This window comes from Triticum dicoccoides, chromosome 3B, assembly GCF_002162155.2.
Source record: "Triticum dicoccoides isolate Atlit2015 ecotype Zavitan chromosome 3B, WEW_v2.0, whole genome shotgun sequence".
NCBI lineage: Eukaryota > Viridiplantae > Streptophyta > Magnoliopsida > Poales > Poaceae > Triticum > Triticum dicoccoides.
Genome location: NC_041385.1, coordinates 186437295 through 186459079, shown reverse-complemented (window position 1 = coordinate 186459079; position 21785 = coordinate 186437295). Strand labels below are relative to the sequence as shown.

The 21785-nt window shown below is 41.1% G+C and overlaps 1 protein-coding gene across 1 annotated transcript; it reads left to right on the top strand.

The window, feature by feature from the left end:
* The first annotated feature begins 492 nt into the window (after nucleotides 1-492).
* Nucleotides 493-3648, top strand: LOC119281102 (protein phosphatase 2C 50-like). Its single transcript, XM_037561733.1, has 3 exons — nucleotides 493-1076; nucleotides 2721-2793; nucleotides 3086-3648. The coding sequence occupies exons 1-3, from the start codon at nucleotides 540-542 to the stop codon at nucleotides 3418-3420; spliced, it is 945 nt and encodes a 314-aa protein (XP_037417630.1). The 5' UTR covers nucleotides 493-539; the 3' UTR covers nucleotides 3421-3648.
* The last annotated feature ends 18137 nt before the right edge of the window (nucleotides 3649-21785 follow it).

Sequence of the window (21785 nt, the reverse complement as noted above, 5' to 3'; positions counted from 1 at the left end):
CAATCGAAAAATGAAGATTAGATGAAGAAGAACCTAGCCATATGCTGGGCTGGGCCGCTTGCCCATCCAAACCAGGTGTGATGCCATTTCCAGTCCGCGCGGCTCACTGAAACATAACAAAGAGAAGCGGGCTTTCTCAAAAAAAAAAAAAAAAACAAAGAGAAGCGGGAAATACAATACGAAAAATTTGGAAAAAACAAAGAGATAAGCGTTCCCTTGTGATTAATGTTTACAAATATTTACCAAATAATTTCCCTGGGCAGATCCAGTGAACGTGAACCAGCTGCCAGCGAAGAGTTAACTATATGAAGACGATAAAATTTGGCAGGTAATTAATCGCCAGCTGCGGTGTGACCCATACCTCACATCGCGCCAGGTTCCCAGTTCTACAGCGCCGCGCGTTACTGGCACTCCCGTCATGCGATACACACACCCACATACAGGTAAGGCCGGGGCGTTCCTCCGCCAGGTCGAAATTTGAGGGGCCCGGTAGGTACAGTTTTAGCATTGGAAGCACAAGAGCAGCTAGCAAGGCCTCCATGTCCATGGACATCGATGTCAATGATGTCGCGGAAGAGGAGGTGTCGACGTGGGGAAAATGCCCGCAGATGTACCTCTCGTACGGCACCGCCACTCGCAACGACCGGCTCCCGATGCTGAAGGACGCCGTCGCCGCCGTGAAGTCGTTCACGGTGCTGTCCCCGCCGATGGGACTTGATTTTTTCGGGGTCTTCGACGGGATCTTGGGCGCCATGTACGCCAAGCACATGGGAGAGCGGCTGCACGTCGTCGTCGCTGAGAAGATTAAGCGGGACCTGCTCGCCCAGGCCCCGCGGGCTCAAAACGACGTCGAGGGCTGGTGGAAGACAGTCATCGTGGACGCTGTCCGCGTGGTGGACAAAGAGGTGCTCATCGGTGGCGGTAGTGGCATCGATGCTCCTGCGCGCGTCGGCCCCGGGGCTCTCGTCGTGCTGGTTCTCGAAGACTACTTCGTGCTCGCCAACCGCGGCGCTTCTAGGGCCGTGATCTACCGCGGCTATGAGGCCGTGCCGCTCACCCCCGAGCACGCGCCTATGGTAACGCTTCCACCTTGCTCTAATCTTTCTTCACCCAACACCGTCTCAGAAATTCAGATCTACGTTCCGTTATGTTTCAGTTCTCAAAGTTTTAAGCTACATATGAATGAATGAAATGGGGATATTTTAGGTTATGGCTGATCTCTTATTTATTTGGATTGTTCAAAGAGTTTTAAGCTACATATTATTATACAACTTGTACCCCTAAGCATGAAATTTGGACCCAAGAAACACCGAAAGTTCTAGGCATGAAAGAAGGGGATCAGCTAGCTAGTATAGTTATGTAATGTTCATTTTGTACAACCGGAATGCCTGGTGTGCTAGCACAAATCTACCGGTAGGTATCGTTTGGCTCTGTGTACACCTTTTGAATTGAACTAGGTCATGCAAGCTTCTGTTCTATGTGAGGGCACATGTGAGAGAGAAGGTATGCTTTGAAAGGCATTTATACCTATGTTTGTACTTGAACTAGCAGCTGCCAGACCCACACTTCTCCTAAGTAACAGTAAAAAAAATAAGAAATTTCTCCGAATTTTTGCCTCAAAGAACTGTATATATATAGATATATATGTGCTTAGCTGTGATTTGTTTTTCAGAAAGTAAAGTGCAAATATCCATGACTAATAAGCATATAATGTTCGGGATGCAGTTATTTACTTGTGTTTGTACTTGAACTAGGAGCTGTCAACTAGCAGCTGCCAGACCAACATTTCTCCTAACAGCTACTAGTTCAAGTACAACAGGAATGCATGCTGTTACAAATTGATCGATGTGATGCCGTCGCTCTTTCCGGCGTCTTCTCCTTTTACGGCTAGTTCTATCTTCTATGTGAGCAGGCCGGTAGAGGGTGGATGATGATCATAGCGTCAGACATTATGGATGCACTTTCTTCGGCAGGCATTATGCATGTTTTTAATAATATGGTTGTGTACATCTGAGGCAGAGGCCATATGGGTATATCGTCCTTTTCAAAAAGACAAGAAAATTGTGTGTCGATGCATGGCGTTGGCTGCTGCCCATAAGTAGCATTGCTCCTTCGTCCTCCTCACCATCCTCCATTATAATCATTTTTATCATATGATATATACCTGCAGTATATCATATTTTTATTTTTATCATATGATATATATTACATGTTCATGTCACACTTGTATATTTAATACAAATATGATAGATGACATATATAAGTCATTTGAGACAAAGATGTGGATATCAAATATATGTAATCAGTGCTTCAGTACAATGTTGGGGTATGAAAGATGCAATTGGGTCTCCAACACTAGCTTAAATTTAGTTTAAAGCACCTGAGTGCGTGCTTAACTTTGCTCCCAGGCATTAAACTCATTCTCACATCATACATACCATTATTGTTATGTTTTCATTATGCATATGATAGGTGTTGGTCTTACTCCAATTACTTCCAGGTGCTTATGTATTAGGATCCAACGGTTGAGGATTTGAGCTATTTAGCTTATTTTTTGAAATGGGTGTTCTTGTATAGTCACTTAGCCCCAAATTGTAATAGTTTATAGTCTATAGAAAATTGCACATGATTAATGTTTAATCTGCTAGTTAATTATGTACTTTGCTTGAGCTTATCTCGAGAGAAAAAACTTACATGGTCCATAATGTATTTATGCCCAGCCACAAAATGGAGGAGGTGATGTGGTTGGATCTACCAGCAGACTTGAAGCCATTATGCGTCGTCACGCTTTTCGTAAGTCTAACGTCTAAACTGCACATTTTTTTTTTTGGAAAAATAGTTGAACATGACTCTTAATTACTCTCTTGTTTTCTTGCTTCTTTGTGCCTGCAATTTGCGTAGTTTTCCTTTCACCTGTGACCTTTAAAGGTGCATCTCACATATATATATGTGTGTGTCTCAGTTCCCACATGAATTCAAGCTACATGACACCCGTACCCATGTGTTTAATTTCTAGTTTTCTACCATGCTTTATTTTAAACCTAGTTTTCTACCATACTAAAAAGACACACCTCCTAATATACAGGGAGCTCAAAGTCTAGAGCTACTGTCCGTAGGCTTGCTGTCCCGGATCCTGAGGTCGTCGCGGTGAAGCGGAAGCCAGGGGACAAGTTCCTGATCCTGGCCACCCGTGGGCTCTGGGACGTCGTCGCTCCAAGCGACGCGTGCGCCTTCATCGAGAGAAGATTGAGCGTGCCACGGATCATCAGGGAGTGGGACAAGAAGCCAACAAACAATAGCGGCCCTCCCTATGCGAAGGCACTTGCCAATGAGTTGGCCGCGCACGCGATCAGCAAGGGCACCAAGTGCAACGTGAACATCATCCTCATACTGCTCAAGAATTTTTGGGATCTTCCCTGAACTTCTAAGAAGTGATTTTGGTTTTCCATGCTTGTCGTCGTTCTTATCATCTTCCAGTTGTGGTATGGACACTTTGTTGTTGTCTTAATGATTGCTAAGGGGAGTTTCCAATAGGTTTGTTGAGATTTTTCTTGTAGCTATTTCAACATGGATCGTCGTTAAGACTACCTATGTCTTACTTTTTAAGAGATAATTTTCTATCCAAGAATTGAAGTATTCGGTTTTTAACTTTCTTGTGGTTCTGGACTGATATATCTTGAGCATTGAGAGGGGGGTGTTTCAGTTACTTAGTTACAGACCTAGAGTATGTTTACCAATACATGTTTACTTTAAGGCTCTGATTGGATCGTCGTTTCTAGCGCTTTTACACCTGTAAAATATACAAACCTTGATCGGCCATTTTGTTTCTCAGCTGGAAATCACGTGCGGCCGGTGAGATACACCTTATCTCTACGTACTTGCCTACATTGTGCCAAAATGATTTGTTCTATTGTTTGCAACAGCAAAACGAGCTCTCGAAGCATGTCAACGACGCCGGCGAGGCACTCAAGTACCCTCCAGGTGAAGAGTTGTACAACAAGCTTAAAGCTTTTGTTGAGGTATGACGTTTGGTAATTTGCTTTCCATACACGTTTTTGAGGTATGTCTCCTAACTTCATGATATGTCAATTTCATAGTGGAGCATGTCTTGGGCACGTGGCCTTGGTGCTCTGCTGCCGCTCCACTGATGTCGCCGTCCCTACTGCGTCGAGGTCGAGATCATCATCAAGTGGCACCCACCACCCAGCCGACGAATCAGTTGATGACAAGGGGGAGGAGGTGGATGAACAGACGCATGATCAGATTTTAATGACATAAATTAGTGCGGGATATAGAAAGTCTCATGACATTAGTGCGGGACATACAAACGTTTCATGTCACACATAAATGTGGGACATACAAGGATCACGTCATTGCTACCTCTTGAGCACTGCGTTGGTTTTTCCCTTGAAGAGGAAAGGATGATGCAGCAAAGCAGCGTAAGTATTTCCCTCAGTTTTTGAGAACCAAGGTATCAATCCAGTAGGAGGCTCCTCAAAAGTCCCACGCACCTACACAAACAAACAAGAACCTCGCAACCAACGCGATAAAGGGGTTGTCAATCCTTTCACGGTAACTTGCGAAAGTGAGATCGAGTAGAGATAATAAGATAAGATAAATATTTTCGGTATTTTTGTGATATAGATTGGAAAGTAAAAGATGCAAATAAAAGTAGATGAGAAACTTGTATGATAAAAGATAGACCCGGGGGCCATAGGTTTCACTAGTGTCTTCTCTCAAGATAGCATAAGTATTACGGTTGGTGAACAAATTACTGTCGAGCAATTGATAGAAAAGTGCATAGTTATGAGAGTATCTAGGCATGATCATGTATATAGGCATCACGTCCGCAACAAGTAGATCGATACGATTCTGCATCTACTACTATTACTCCACACATCGACCGACTCCTGCCTGCATCTAGAGTATTAAGTTCATAAGAACAGAGTAACACATTAAGAAAGATGACATGATGTAGAGGGATAAACTCAAGCAATATGATATAAACCCCATTTTTTTATCCTCGATGACAACAATACAATGCGTGCCTTGTTGCCCCTGCTATCACTGGGAAAGGACACCGCAAGATTGAACCCAAAGCTAAGCACATCTCCCATTGCAAGAAAGATCAATCTAGTAGGCCAAACCAAACTGATAATTTGAAGAGACTTGCAAAGATAACCAATCACACATAATAGAATTCAGAGGAGATTCAAATATTTCTCATAGATAAACTTGATCATAAACCCACAATTCATTGGATCTCGACAAACACACCGCAGAAAGAGTTACATCGAATAGATCTCCAAGAAGATCGAGGAGAACTTTGTATTGAGATTCAAAGAGAGAGAAAAAGCCATCTAGCTAATAACTATGGACCCGAAGGTCTGTGGTAAACTACTCACAACTCATCGGATAGGCCTTGGAGATGATGTAGAGGCCCTCCATGGTCGATTCCCCTTCCGGCGGAGTGCCGGCGAAGGCTCCAAGATGGGATCTCGCGGATACAGAAGGTTGCGGCGGTGGAAATAGTTTTTCGTGGTGCTCCTGGATGTTTTCAGGGTACGTGGATATATATAGGAGGAAGAAGTATGTCGGTTGAGCCACGAGGGGCCCACGAGGGTGGGGGCGCGCCGGGCACCCTCGTGGCCGCCTCGTTCGCTGCTTGACGTCCACTCCAAGTCTCCTGGATTACGTTTGTTCCAAAAAGATCACTCCCGGAGGTTTCATTCCGTTTGGAATCCATTTGATATTCCTTTTCTTCGAAATACTGAAATAGGAAAAAAACAGCAATTTGGGCTGGGCCTCCGGTTAGTAGGTTAGTCCCAAAAATGATATAAAAATGTAAAGTAAAGCCCATAAACATCCAAAACGGGTAATATAATAGCATGGAACAATCAAAAATTATAGATACATTGGAGACGTATCAAGCATCCCCAAGCTTAATTCCTGCTCGTCCTCGAGTAGGTAAATGATAAAAACAGAATTTTTGATGTGGAATGCTACCTAGCATAATTCTCAATGTAATTTTCTTTATTGTGGCATGAATGTTTAGATCCAAATGATTCAAAATAAAAATTCATATTGACATAATAAATAATAATACTTCAATCATACTAACAAGGCAATCATGTCTTCTCAAAATATCATCGCATTAGAAGGTTCATCCCTACAAAATCATATAGTTAGGCTATGTTTCATTTTCATTACAGAAAATACTCCCATCAAAAACAACCCCGGTTTTAGCCAAGCAATTGATTCATACTTTTTAACGCGCTTCAGCTTTTTTCAACTCTGACGCAATACATGAGCGTGAGCCATTGATATAGCACTATGGGTGGAATAGAATATGATGATGGAGGTAGTGTGGAGAAGACAAAAAAGAAGAAAGTCTCACATTGACGAGGATAATCAACGGGCTATGGAGATGCCCATCAGTTGATGTCAACATGAGAGTAGGGATTGCCATGCAACAGATGCACTAGAGCTATAAATGTATGAAAGCTCAACAAAAAGAAACTAGTGGGTGTGCATCCAACTTGCTTGCTCACGAAGACCTAGGCCATTTTGAGGAAGCCCATCGTTGGAATATGCAAGCCAAGTTCTATAATGAAAACTTTTCACTAGTATATGAAAGTGACAACATAAGAGACTCTCTATATAAAGAACATGGTGCTACTTTGAAGCATAAGTGTGGAAAAGGATAGTAACATTGCCCCCTTTTATTTTCTTTTTTTGGGGGGCCTTTTTTTGCCTTTCTTTTTTCTTTTTTTCTTTTTTTCTTTGGCCTTTCTTTTTTTTGGCCTTTTTTTGCCTTTCTTTTTTTATAAGGGACAATGCTCTAATAATAATGATCATCACACTTCTATTTATTTACAAATCATGAATTAAAACTCAAAACTAGAACAAGATATGACTCTATATGAATGCCTTCGGCGGTGTACCGGGATGAGCAATGAATCAAGAGTGACATGTATGAAAAATTATGCATGGTGGCTTTGCCACAAATACGATGTCAACTACATGATCATGCAAGGCAATATGACAATGATGAAACGTGTCATGATGAACGGAACGGTGGAAACTCGGAATGGCTATGGGAATGCCATAAAAGGTAGGTATGGTGGCTGTTTTGAGGAAGATATAAGGAGGTTTATGTGTGATAGAGCGTATCTCACGGGGTTTGGATGCCCCGATGAAGTTTGCACCAACTCTCAAGGTGAGAAAGAGCAATGCACGGTACCGAAGAGGCTAGCAATGATGGAAAGCTAAAAGTGCGTATAATCCATGGACTCGCATTTAGTCATAAAGAACTCATATACTTATTGCAAAAGTATTATTATCCCTCGAAGCAAAGTACTACTACACATGCTCCTAGGGAAAGGGTTGGTAGGAGTTAACCATCGCGCGATCCCGACCTCCACACATAAGGAAGGCAATCAAAAGAGCATCCCATGCAACAAATTTGTTACACAACTTTTACCATACGTGCATGCTACGGGACTTGCCAACTTCAACACAAGTATTCTTTAAATTCACAATTACCCAACTAGCATGACTCTAATATAACCACCTCTATATCTCAAAACAATTATCAAGCATCAAATTGATCATATCATCCAATTCACTTCCTATGATAGTTTTTATTATACCCAATTTGGATGCCCATCATTCTAGGACCAATTTTATAAACATAGAAAATACCATGCTGTTCTAAAAGACTATCAAAATAATATAAGTGAAGCATGAGAGATCAAACATTTCTGCAAAATCAAGCCAGCGCCGTGCTCTAAAAGATATAAGTGAAGCACTAGAGCAAAAACTATCTAGCTCAAAAGATATAAGTGAAGAACATAGAGTATTCTAATAAATTCCAAATCAAGTGGGTATCTCCCAAAAGGTGTGTACAGCAAGGATGATTGTGGTAATCTAAAAAGCAAAGACTAATATCGTACAAGACGCTCCAAGCAAAACACATATCATGTGGCGAATGAAAATAGAGCTCCAAATAAAGTTACCGATAGACGAAGACGAAAGAGGGGATGCCTTCCGGGGCATCCCCAAGATTAGGCTTTTGTTTGTCCTTGGATTATCTTGGGGTGCCATGGGCATCCCCAGGCTTAGGCTCTTGCCACCCCTTATTCCATAGTCCATCAAATCTTTACCCAAAACTTGAAAGCTTCACAACACAAAACTCAACTGGAAATCTCATAAACTCCATTAGCGCAAGAAAGAAAAAACACCACATAAGGTACTGTAGTGAACTCATTCTTTATTTATATTTGTGTTAAACCTACTGTATTACAACTTCTCTATGGTTCATACCCCCCGATACTAGCCATAGATGCATCAAAATAAGCAAACAACACACGAAAAACAGAATCTGTCAAAAACAGAACAGTCTGTAGCAATCTGTAACTTTCAAATACTTATGGAACTCTAAAACTCCTACCTAAGTAGGAAGTCCTGGGAAATTTGTCTATTGATCTACTGCAAAAAGAATCAACACAAAAGCACTTTTCTGTGATTTATTAAAATTATTCTCGTGCGCGCAAAAGTTTCTGTTTTTCAGCAGAATCAAATTAACTATCACCGTATCCTATAGGTTCTGCTTGGCACAAACACTAATTAAAACATAAAACCACATCTAAACAGAGGCTAGATGAAATATCTATTACTAAACAGAAGCAAAAGCAAGGAAATAAAATAAAATTGGGTTGCCTCCCAACAAGCGCTATCGTTTAACGCCCCTAGCTAGGCATTGATAATTTCGATGATGCTCATATGAAAGATAGCAATTGAAACACGAAGAGAGCATCATGTAGCATGTGAAAAACACATCTAAGTCTAACATACTTCCTATGCATAGGCATCTTGTAAGCAAACAAATTATCAAGGCAAGCAAAAACTAGCATATGCAAGGAAGAACAAAGAGATGCTAGCAATCTCAACATGAAAAGAGGTATAGTAACATGAAAATTTCTACAACCATATTTTCCTCTCTCATAATAATTACATGTAGGATCATAAGCAAATTCAACAAAATATCTATCACATAAAATATTTTCAACACGATCCACATGTATGCAAAGTTGACACTCTTCCAAAATAATGGGATTAACATTAACTAAAGTCATGACCTCTCCAAGCCCACTTTTATCAAAAATTTCATAAAATTGATCAAAATCCAAATATGTGGGATCTAAAGTTGACACTCTTCCAAACCCACTTTCAATAATATTGCAAACACTATTATCAATCTCATATTCATCATGGGGGTTAAATAAATTTTCAAGATCAAAAGAAGAATCACCCCAATCATGATCATTGCAACAAGTAGTAGACATAGCAAAACTAGCATCCCCAAGCTTAGAGTTTTGCATATTATTAGCACAATTGTCATGAAGAGAATTTATAGTAACATCATTGCAATCATGCTTTTCATTGAAGGAACTACCAAGTATGGGTGCAATAGCAACAATCTCATGTTCAACATAAGGAAGTATAGCAAATTCATCTTCATAAATATTGGCATCATGGCCACAAGAATAGCAAGCGTCATGTTCATCAAGGGATACTTCAATCAAATCGTCGGAATCATTATCTATAGATTCATGCATATCATTATTTTCTTCCAAAGCAACAGTCATTCTCTCAATAAATTCTTTGACATAGACATGATGAGCATAGTTTTCATAGCAATATTTAAGTATGTCAAAATTTCCAGATTCGTAGAGAGTAATATCATACTTTTCAATCAAAGAAGCAACTTCATAAGCACCCTTAAAAGCAACAAATTCTTCAATTTGTTTGATATCATAATAACTATAAACACCCTTTGCATAAGAAGATAAGATTTCATTTTCATTAAACTCACATAGGTAGGGAAGGTGTTTTTAGGGTTCTTAGAGCAACAAGTAAAATCATAAATTTCACAAAGATTCCAAGCATAACACAAGAATCTATTTATTTGATCCCATAAGAGTCTCCCCTTTTCAGACAAACGGTGACGCACAAAATGAGCATGCTCATCTAAAGATTTCCCATCAGCTAGGCTAGTTGGGGTTTCAGCATGATAACCCGCAAGTATACATGATCAATTGTAGCCTTTTTTGATAAGTAAGAGTGTCGAACCCAATGAGGAGCTAAAGGTAGAACAAATATTCCCTCAAGTTCTATCGACCACCGATACAACTCTACGCACGCTTGACGTTCGCTTTACGTAGAACAAGTATGAAACTAGAAGTACTTTGTAGGTGTTGTTGGATAGCTTTGCAAGATAATAACGAGCACGTAAATATAAACTAGGGGTTGTTTAGATAAAGAAGCAATAAAGTAAATATAATGAGTGTGGACAAGTGGTGGTAGGAGTTGTGAAATTTTCCCTAAGCAATTGACTACTTTACTAGACAGGTAATCACTATTGCAATTCTATTCGAGGGAGAGTCATAAGCTAACATACTTTCTCTTCTTGGATCATATGCACTTATGATTGGAACTCTAGCAAGCATCCGCAACTACTAAAGATCATTAAGGTAAAACCCAACCATAGCATTAAAGTATCAAGTCCCCTTTATCCGATACGCAAACAACCTACTTACTCGGGTTTGTGCTTCTGTCACTCACGCCACCCACCATAAGCAAATCATGAACATATTGCAAACCCTACAACGGGAATCCCTCACGCTTGCGCGACACGGAGGGCACAATAGGATAGCACCAATAATAAAACATGCAACTCAAACCAATCATAGCAATTCATCAATCACCGATAGGACAACGAAAATCTACTTAGACATCATAGGATGGCAACACATCATTGGATAATAATATGAAGCATAAAGCACCATGTTCAAGTAGAGGGTACAGCGGGTTGCGGGAGAGTGGACCACTGAATATAGATGGGGGAAGGTGATGGAGATATTGGTGAAGATGGCTAGGGGTGGAAACGGATCGGATGCGGATCGGATAGTGCTCTTACCACTTCCATTTCCATATTTTCAAAACGAATACGAATACGAATACGGATGTTATCGGATACGGATGCGGCTCGGATATTATTCGAATACGGATACGTATCGGTTATTTTCTTCATTCGGAACGGATACGAATAATATCAACATATTGCTTAAGTATATTAGTCGATAGCTGTGTGACCTGAAATAATCAACTTGTGACATACAATAAGTCAATGATAAATAGGTTTATGAATAAATACTATTGTAATGCATAATAATTTATAAGTTTAATCATATAAAGAGTAGAAATTGACCACTTATTTGGCTTTTATGTTGGATAATTGGAATATTGGGTCCAAAATTTTGAAAAGTACCTCTCATAATATTATTCGGATACGGATATATCCACTTCCATATCCATATCTGTGTTAAAATCTCCTACCATATTTTATTTTTTATTTGTTTAATAAATTCGGATACGGATAATTTCCATTTCCATTTTGGTTCGGATGCGGATGTTTCGGATACGAATAGGCATTTTCTCGAATACGAATATCGGATATTTCGGATTATCCGCTACCACTTTCCACCCCTAAAGATGGCGGAGGTGTTGGTGTAGATCGCGATGATGATGATGGCCCCCGTCAGCGCTCCGGCGCCACCGGAACCGAGGGGGAGAGAGCCCCCCTTCTTCTTCTTATTCCTTGACCTCCTCCCTAGATGGGAGAAGGGTTTCCCCCTCTTGTCCTTGGCTCCCATGGTGTGGGAGGGGCGAGAGCCCCTCCGAGATTGGATCTATCTCTCTGTCTCTCTCTGTTTCTGTGTTCCCAGATTCTTCCCTTTCATCATTTCTTTTATATCCGGAGATCCGTAACTCCGATTGGGTTGAATCTTTCGCCTAGATTTTTATCATAAAATTAGCTTTCTTGCGGCAAAATAAGAGCGCCAACCGCCATACAGGGTGCCCACGAGGGTCCAGGGCGCGCTTGCCTCCTTGGGGCATTCCCCCCTGCCTCGTGGCCCCCTCGGGAACTGTCTCGCATTGATTCTTCCTCCCAAAAATTACAAATATTCCAAAGTAATTCTCCGTCCGTTTTTATCCCGTTTGGACTCCGTTTGATATTGGGTTTCTGTGAAACATAAAACATGCAACAAATAGGAACTGACACTGGGCATTGGATCAATATGTTAGTCCCGAAAATAGTATAAAAAGTTGCCAAAAGTATATGAAAGTTGAATAATATTGGCATGGAACAATCAAAAATTATAGATATGACGGAGACGTATCAGCATCCCCAAGCTTAATTCGTGCTCGTCCTCAAGTAGGTAAATGATAAAAAATATAATTTTTATTGTGGAATGCTACCTAGCATAATCTTGATCATATGTCTAATAATGGCATGAATATTAAGACATGAGTGATTCAAAGCAATAGTCTATCATTTGACATAAAAATAATAATACTTCAAGCGTACTAATAAAGCAATCATGTCTTTTCAAAACAACATGGCCAAAGAAAGTTGGCCCTACAAAATCATATAGTCTGGTTGTTGCTCTATCTTCATCACACAAAGTATTTAATTATGCACAACCCCGATGATAAGCCAAGCAATTGTTTCATACTTTAGTAATCTCAAACTTTTTCAACTTTCACGCAATACATGAGCGTGAGCCATGGACATAGCACTATATGTGGAATAGAATGGTGGTTGTGGAGAAGACAAAAAGGAGAAGATAGTCTCACATCAACTAGGCGTATGAACGGGCAATGGAGATGCCCATCAACAGATATCAATGTGAGTGAGTAGGGATTGCAATGCAACGAATGCACTAGAGCTATAAGTGTTTGAAAGCTCAAACTGAAAACTAAGTGGGTGTGCATCCAACTTGCTTGTTCATGAAGACCTCGGGCATTTGAGGAAGCCCATCATCGGAATATATAAGCCAAGTTCTATAATGGAAATTCCCACTAGTATATGAAAGTGATAACTCGAGAGACTCTCTATATGAAGAACATGGTACTATTTTGAAGCACACGTGTGGTAAAAGGATAGTAACATTGCCCCTTCTCTCTTTTTCTCTCATTTTTTATTTTCTCATTTTTTATTTTATTTTTATTTTTTTGGGTGGGCTTCTTTGGCCTCTTTTTTTTGTTTGGTCTTCTTTGGCCTCTTTTATTTTTCATAAAGTCCGGAGTCTCATCCCGACTTGTGGGGGAATCATAGTCTCCATCATCCTTTCCTCACTGGGGCAATGCTCTAAAATGATGATCATCACACTTTTATTTACTTACAACTCAATATTACAACTCGATATCTAGAACAAAGATATGACTCTATATGAATGCCTTCGGCGGTGTACCGGGATGTGCAATGATCTAGCATAGCAATGACATCAAAAAACAGACAAGCCATGAAAACATCACGCTAGCTATCTTACGATCATGCAAAGACATATGCCAATGAATGCTCAAGTCATGTATATGATGATGATGGAAGTTGCATGGCAATATATCTCGGAATAGCTATGGAAATGCCATGATAGGTAGGTATGGTGGCTGTTTTGAGGAAGATATAAGGAGGCTTATGTGTGATAGAGCATATCGTATCACGGGGTTGGATGCACCAGTGAAGTTTGCACCAACTCTCGAGGTGAGAAAGGGCAATGCACGGTACCGAAGAGGCTAGCAATGATGGAAGGGTGAGAGTGTGTATAATCCATGGACTCAACATTAGTCATAAAGAACTCATATACTTATTGCAAAAATCTACAAGCCATTGAAAACAAAGTACTACGTGCATGCTCCTAGGGGGATAGATTGGTAGGAAAAGACCATCGCTCGTCCCCAACCGCCACTCGTAAGGAAGACAATCAATAAATAAAATTGTGCTCCAACTTCATCACAAAGCGGTTCACCATACATGCATGCTTCGGGAATCACAAATCTCAACACAAGCATTTCTACTAATCCACAGTCACCCACTAGCATGACTCTAATATCACCACCTTTATATCGCAAAACTATTGCAAGGAATCAGACATATCATATTCAGCGATCTACCAGTTTATGTAGGATTTTATGACTAACCATGTGAATGACCAATTCCTGTCATCTCTTTAAATAGATATAAGTGAAGTAAGGGAGTTTAATTCTTTCTACAAAAGATATGCCCACGCTCTAACAAATATAAGTGAAGCAAAAGAGCATTCTACAAATGGCGGTTTTCTATGTGAAGAGAAACAGGCAATCCAAACTTCAAATGCTATAGGTGAAGCACATGATGTTGGGGAACATAGTAATTTCAAAAAAAATCCTACGCACACGCAAGATCATGGTGATGCATAGCAACGAGAGGGGAGAGTGTGTCCACGTACCCTCGTAGACCGTAAGCGGAAGCGTTATGACAACGCGGTTGATGTAGTCGTACGTCTTCACGATCCGACCGATCCAAGTACCGAACGTACGGCACCTCCGAGTTCAGCACACGTTCAGCTCGATGACGATCCTCGGACTCTGATCCGGCAAAGTGTCGGGGATGAGTTCCGTCAGCACGACGGTGTGGTGACGATGATGATGTTCTACCGACGCAGGGCTTTGCCTAAACACCGCAACAATATGACCAAGGTGGAATATGGTGGAGGGGGGCACCGCACACGGCTAAGGAACGATCACGAAGATCAACTTGTGTGTCATGGGGTGCCCCCCTGCCCCTGTATATAAAGGAGCAAGGGGGAGGGGGCAGCCGGCCAAGGGATGGCGCGCCAGGGAGGAGTCCTACTCCCACCGGGAGTAGGACTCCCTCCTTTCCTAGTCCAACTAGGAGAGGGGAAGGAAGGGAAGGAGAAGGAGAAGGAAGGAGAGGGAGGAAAAGGAGGAAAGGGGGGCCGGCCCCCTAGTCCAATTTGGTTTGGGCTAGGGGAGCTGCGCGCCCTGCCTCCTCTCTTCAACCACTTGGCCCATGAGGCCCATTACTTCTTCCTCGTATTCCCGTAACTTCCCGGTACCCCCGAAAATATCTGAATCACTCGGAACCCTTCCGATGTCCGAATATAGTCATCCAATATATCGGTCTTTACGTCTCGACCATTTCAAGACTCCTCGTCATGTCCCCGATCTCATCAGGGACTCCGAACTCCTTCGGTACATCAAAACTCATAAACTCATAATATAACTGTAATTGTAACGTTAAGCGTGCGGACCCTATGGGTTCGAGAACTATGTAGACATGACCTAGAACTGTTTCTGGTCAATAACCAATAGCGGAACCTGGATGCTCATATTGGCTCCTACATATTCTACGAAGATCTTTATCGGTGAAACCGCATAACAACATACATTGTTCCCTTTGTCATCGGTATGTTACTTGCCCGAGATCGATCGTCAGTATCTCAATACCTAGTTCAATCTTGTTACCGGCAAGTCTCTTTACTCGTTATGTAATGCATCATTCCATAACTAACTCATTAGCTACATTGCTTGCAAGGCTTATAGTGATGTGCATTACCGAGAGGGCCCAGAGATACCTCTCCGACAATCGGAGTGACAAAACCTAATCTCGAAATACGCCAACCCAACATGTATCTTTGGAGACACCTGTAGTACTCCTTTATAATCACCCAGTTACGTTGTGACGTTTGGTAGCACCCAAAGTGTTCCTCCGATAAACGGGAGTTGCATAATCTCATAGTTACAGGAACATGTATAAGTCATGAAGAAAGCAATAGCAACATACTAAACGATCAAGTGCTAGGCTAACGGAATGGGTCATGTCATTCACATCATTCTCCTAATGATGTGATCCCGTTAATCAAATGACAACACATGTCTATGGTTAGGAAACATAACCATCTTTGATTAATGAGCTAGTCAAGTAGAGGCATACTAGTGACGTTATGTTTGTCTATGTATTCACACATGTATCATGTTTCCGGTTAATACAATTCTAGCATGAATAATAAACATTTATCATGACATAAGGAAATAAATAATAACTTTATTATTGCCTCTAGGGCATATTTCCTTCAGTCTCCCACTTGCACTAGAGTCAATAATCTAGTTCACATCGCCATGTGATTTAACACCAATATTCATATCTGTATATGATTAACACCCATAGTTCACATCAATATGTGACCAACACCCAAAGGGTTACTAGAGTCAATAATCTAGTTCACATCGCTATGTGATTAATACCCAAAAGAATACTAAGGTGTGATCATGTTTTGCTCGTGAGAGAAGCTTAGTTAACGGGTCTGTCACATTCAGAGCCGTATGTATTTTGCAAATATTCTATGTCTACAATGCTCTGCACGGAGCTACTCTAGCTAATTGCTCCCACTTTCAATATGCATCCAGATTGAGACTTAGAGTCATCTGGATCGGTGTAAAAGCTTGCACCGATTTAACTCTTTACGACGGGCTCTTTTATCACCTCCATAATCGAGAAATATTTCCTTAGTCCTCACTAAGGATATTCTTGACCAATGTCCAGTGATCTACTCCTAGATCACTATTGTACTCCCTTGCCAAACCAGGGCAGAGTATACAATAGGTCTGGTCTTTAGCGTGGCATACTTTTATAGAACCTATGACTGATGCATATGGAATGACTTTCATTCTTTTTCTATTTTCTGCCATGGTCGGGATTTGAGTCTTACTCAATTTCATACCTTTGCAACACATGCAAGAACTCTTTCTTTGACTGTTCCATTTTGAACTACTTCAAAATCTTGTCAAGGTATGTACTCATTGAAAATCTTATCAAGCGTCTTGATCTATCTCAATAGATCTTGATGCTCAATATGTAAGTAGCTTTTACTGAGGTCTTTCTTTGAAAAACTCCTTCAAAACACTCCTTTATGCTTTGCAGAATAATTCTACATTATTTCCGATCAACAATATGTCATTCACATATACTTATCAGAAATGCTGTAGTGCTCCCACTCACTTTCTTGTAAATACAGGCTTCACCGCAAGTCTGTATAAAACTATATGCTTTGATCAACTTATCAAAGCATATATTCCAACTCCGAGATGCTTGCACCAGTCCATAGATGGATAGCTGGAGCTTTCATATTTTGTTAGCACCTTTAGGATTGACAAAACCTTCTGGTTGCATCATATACAACTCTTCTTTAAGAAAACCATTAAGGAATGCAGTTTTGACATCCATTTGCCAGATTTCATAAATTGTGGCAATTGCTAACATGATTTGGACAGACTTAAGCATCGCTACACTTGAGAAAATCTCACTGTAGTCAACACCTTGAAATTGTCAAAAACCTTTTTGCGACAAGTCGAGCTTTGTAGATAGTAACACTACTATCAACGTCTGTCTTCCTCTTGAAGATCCATTTATTTTTCTATGGTTTGCCGATCATCGGGCAAGTCCATCAAAGTCCACACTTTGTTCTCATACATGGATCCTATCTCAGATTTCATGGCCTCCAGCCATTTTGCGGAATCTAGGCTCATCATCGCTTCCTCATAGTTTGTAGGTTTATCATGGTCTAGTAACATGACTTTCAGAACAGGATTACCATACCACTCTGGTGCGGACCGTACTCTGGAAGACCTACGAGGTTCTGTAGTAACTTGATCATAAGTTTCATGATCATCATCATTAGCTTCCTCACTAATTGGTGTAGGAATCACTGGAACTGATTTCAGTGATGAACTATTTTCCAATTCGGGAGCAGGTACAGTTACCTCATCAAGTTCGACTTTCCTCCCACTCACTTCTTTCGAGAGAAACTCCTTCTCTAGAAAGGATCCATTTTTAGCAACAAATATCTTGCCTTCGGATCTGTGATAGAAGGTGTACCCAACAGTTTCCTTTGGGTATTCTATGAAGACGCACTTCTCCAATTTGGGTTTGAGCTTATCAGGATGAAACTTTTTCACATAAGCATCACAGCCCCAAACTTTAAGAAACGACAACTTGGGTTTCTTGCTAAACCATAGTTCATATGGTGTCGTCTCAACGGATTTTAGATGGTGCCCTTTTAACGTGAATGCAGCTGTCTCTAATGCATAACCCCAAAACAATAGTGGTAAATCAGTAAGAGACATCATAGATCGCACCATATCCAATAAAGTGCGGTTATGACGTTCGGACACACCATAATGTTGTGGTGTTCCAGGTGGCGTGAGCCGTGAAACTATTCCACATTTGTTTTAATTGAAGACCAAACTCATAACTCAAATATTCGTCTCCGCGATCAGATCACAGAAACTTTATTTTCTTGTTACGATGATTTTTCCACTTCACTCTGAAATTCTTTGAACCTTTCAACTATTTCAGACTTATGTTTCATCAAGTAGATATACCCATATCTGCTCAAATCATCTTGTGAAGGTCAGAAAATAACGATACTTGCCACGAGCATCAACACTCATTGGATCGCATACATCGGTATGTATTATTTCCAATAAGTCAGTAGCTTGTTCCATTGTTCCGGAGTACGGAATTTTAGTCATCTTGCCCAAAAGGCATGGTTCGCAAGCATCAAATGATTCATAACCAAGTGATTCCAAAAATCCATCTTTATGGAGTTTCTTTATGCGCTTTACACCGATATGACCCAAACGGCAGTGCCACAAATAAGTTGCACTATCATTATTAACTTTGCGTCTTTTGGCATCAATATTATGAATATGTGCATTACTACGATCGAGATCCAACAAACTATTTTTATTGGGTGTATAACCATCGAAGGTCTTATTCATGTAAATAGAATAACAATTATTCTTTAACTTCAAATGAATAACCGTATCGCAATAAACATGATCTTATCATATTTATGCTCAACGCAAACACCAAATAACATTTATTTAGTTTTAACACTAATCTCGAAAATATAGGGAGTGTGTGATGATGATCATATCAATCTTGGAACTACTTCCAACACTCATCGTCACTTCCCCTTCAACTAGTCTCTGTTTATTCTGTAACTCCTTTTCGAGTTACTAATCTTAGCAACCGAACAAGTATCAAATACTCAAGGGCTACTATAAACACTAGTAAGGCACACATCAATAACCTGTATATCAAATATACCTTTGTTCACTTTGCCATCCTTCTTATCCACCAAATATTCAGGGCATTTCCGCTTCCAGTGACCATTTCCTTTGCAGTGTAAGCACTCAGTTTCAGGCTTTGGTCCAGCTTTGGTCTTCTTCATGGGAGTGACAACTTGTTTGCCATTCTACTTGAAGTTTCCCTTTCTTTCCCTTTGCCCTTTTCTTGAAACTAGTGGTCTTGTCAATCATCAACACTTGATGCTCTTTCTTGATTTCTACCTTCATCGATTTCAACATCACGAAGAGCTCGGGAATCGTTTTCGTCATCCCTTGCATACTATAGTTCATCACGAAGTTCTAGTAACTTAGTGATGATGACTAGAGAATTCTGTCAATCACTATCTTATCTGGAAGATTAACTCCCACTTGATTTAAGTGATTGAAGTACCCAGACAATCTGAGCACATGCTCACTAGTTGAGCGATTCTCCTCCATCTTTTAGCTATAGAACTTGTTGGAGACTTCATATCTCTCAACTCAGGTATTTGCTTGAAATATTAACTTCAATTCCTGGAACATCTCATATGGTCCATGACGTTCAAAACATCTTTGAAGCCCCGATTCTAAGCCGTTAAGCATGGTGCACTAAACTATCAAGTAGTCATCATATTGAGCTAGCCAAACGTTCATAACGTCTGCATCTGCTCCTGCAATAGGTTTGTCACCTAGCGGTGCATCAAGGACATAATTCTTCTGTGCAGAAATGAGGATAAACCTCAGATCACGGATCCAATCCGCATCATTGCTACTAACATCTTTCAACATAATTTTCTCTAGGAACATATCAAAATAAACATATGAAAGCAACAACGCAAGCTATTGATCTACAACATAATTTGCAAAATACTACCAGGACTAAGTTCATGATAAATTTAAGTTCAATTAATCATATTACTTAAGAACTCCCACTTAGATAGACATCCCTCTAATCCTCTAAGTGATTACGTGATCCATATCAACTACACCATGTCCGATCGTCACGTGAGATGGAGTAGTTTCAACGGTGAACATCAATATGTTGATCATATCTACTATATGATTCACGCTCGACCTTTCGGTCTCCGTGTTCCGAGGCCATATGTGTTATATGCTAGGGTCGTCAAGTTTAACCTGAGTATTCCGCGTGTGCAACTGTTTTGCACCCGTTGTATTTGAACGTAGAGCCTATCACACCCGATCATCATGTGGTGTCTCAGCACAAAGAACTTTCACAATGGTGCATACTCAGGGAGAACACTTCTTGATAATTAGTGAGAGATCATCTTAAAATGCTACCGTCAAACTAAGCAAAATAAGATGTATAAAAGATAAACATCATATGCAATCAAAATATGTGACATGATATGGCCATGATCATCTTGCGCCTTTGATCTCCATCTCCAAGGTACTGTCATGATCTCTATCATCACCGGCACGACACCATGATCTTCATCATCTTGATCTATATCAATGTGTCGTCACATGGTCGTCTCGCCAACTATTGCTCTTGCAACTATTGCTATCGTATAGCAATAAAGTAAAGCAATTATGGCACTTGCATCTTATGCAACAAAGAGACAACCATAGGGCTTCTGCCAGTTGCCGATAACTTCAAAAAAACATGATCATCTCATACAACAACTTATATCTCATCACGTCTTGACCATATCACATCATAACATGCCCTGCCAAAACAAGTTAGACGTCCTCTACTTTGTTGTTGCAAGTTTTACGTGGCTGCTACGGGCTGAGCAAGAACTGTTCTTACCTACGCATCAAAACCACAACGATAGTTCATCAAGTTGGTGCTGTTTTAACCTTCGCAAGGACTGGGCGTAGCCATACTCGGTTCAACTAAAGTTGGAGAAATTGACACCCGCTAGTCACCTGTGTGCAAAGCACGGCGATAAAACCAGTCTCGCGTAAGCGTACGCGTAATGTCGGTCCGGGCCGCTTCATCCAACAATACCTCCGAACCAAAGTATGACATGCTGGTAAGCAGTATGACTTGTATCGCCCACAACTCACTTGTGTTCTACTCGTGCATATAACATCAACGCATAAAACCTAGGCTCGGATGCCACTGTTGGGGAACGTAGTAATTTCAAAAAATTTCCTATGCACACGCAAGATCATGGTGATGCATAGCAACGAGAGGGGAGAGTGTGTCCACGTACCCTCGTAGACCGTAAGCGGAAGCGTTATGACAACGCGGTTGATGTAGTCGTACGTCTTCACGATCCGACCGATCCAAGTACCGAACATACGGCACCTCCGAGTTCAGCACACGTTCAGCTCGATGACGATCCCCGGACTCCGATCCAGCAAAGTGTCGGGGATGAGTTATGTCAGCACGACGGCGTGGTGACGATGATGATGTTCTACCGACGCAGGCCTTCACCTAAACACCGCAACAATATGACCGAGGTGGAATATGGTGGAGGGAGGCACCGCACACGGCTAAGGAAAGATCACGAAGATCAACTTGTGTGTCATGGGGTGCCCCCCTGCCCCCGTATATAAAGGAGCAAGGGGGAGGGGGGGCCGGCCAAGGGAGGGCGTGCCAGGGAGGAGTCCTAGTCCCAAGTAGGACTCCCTCCTTTCCTAGTCCAACTAGAAGAGGGGAAGGAAGGGAAGGAGAAGGAGAAGGAAGGAGAGGGAGGAAAAGGAGGAAAGGGGGGCCGGCCCCCTAGTCCAATTCGGTTTGGGCCAGGGGGGCTGCGCGCCCTGCCTCCTCTCTTCCACCACTTGGCCCATGAGGCCCA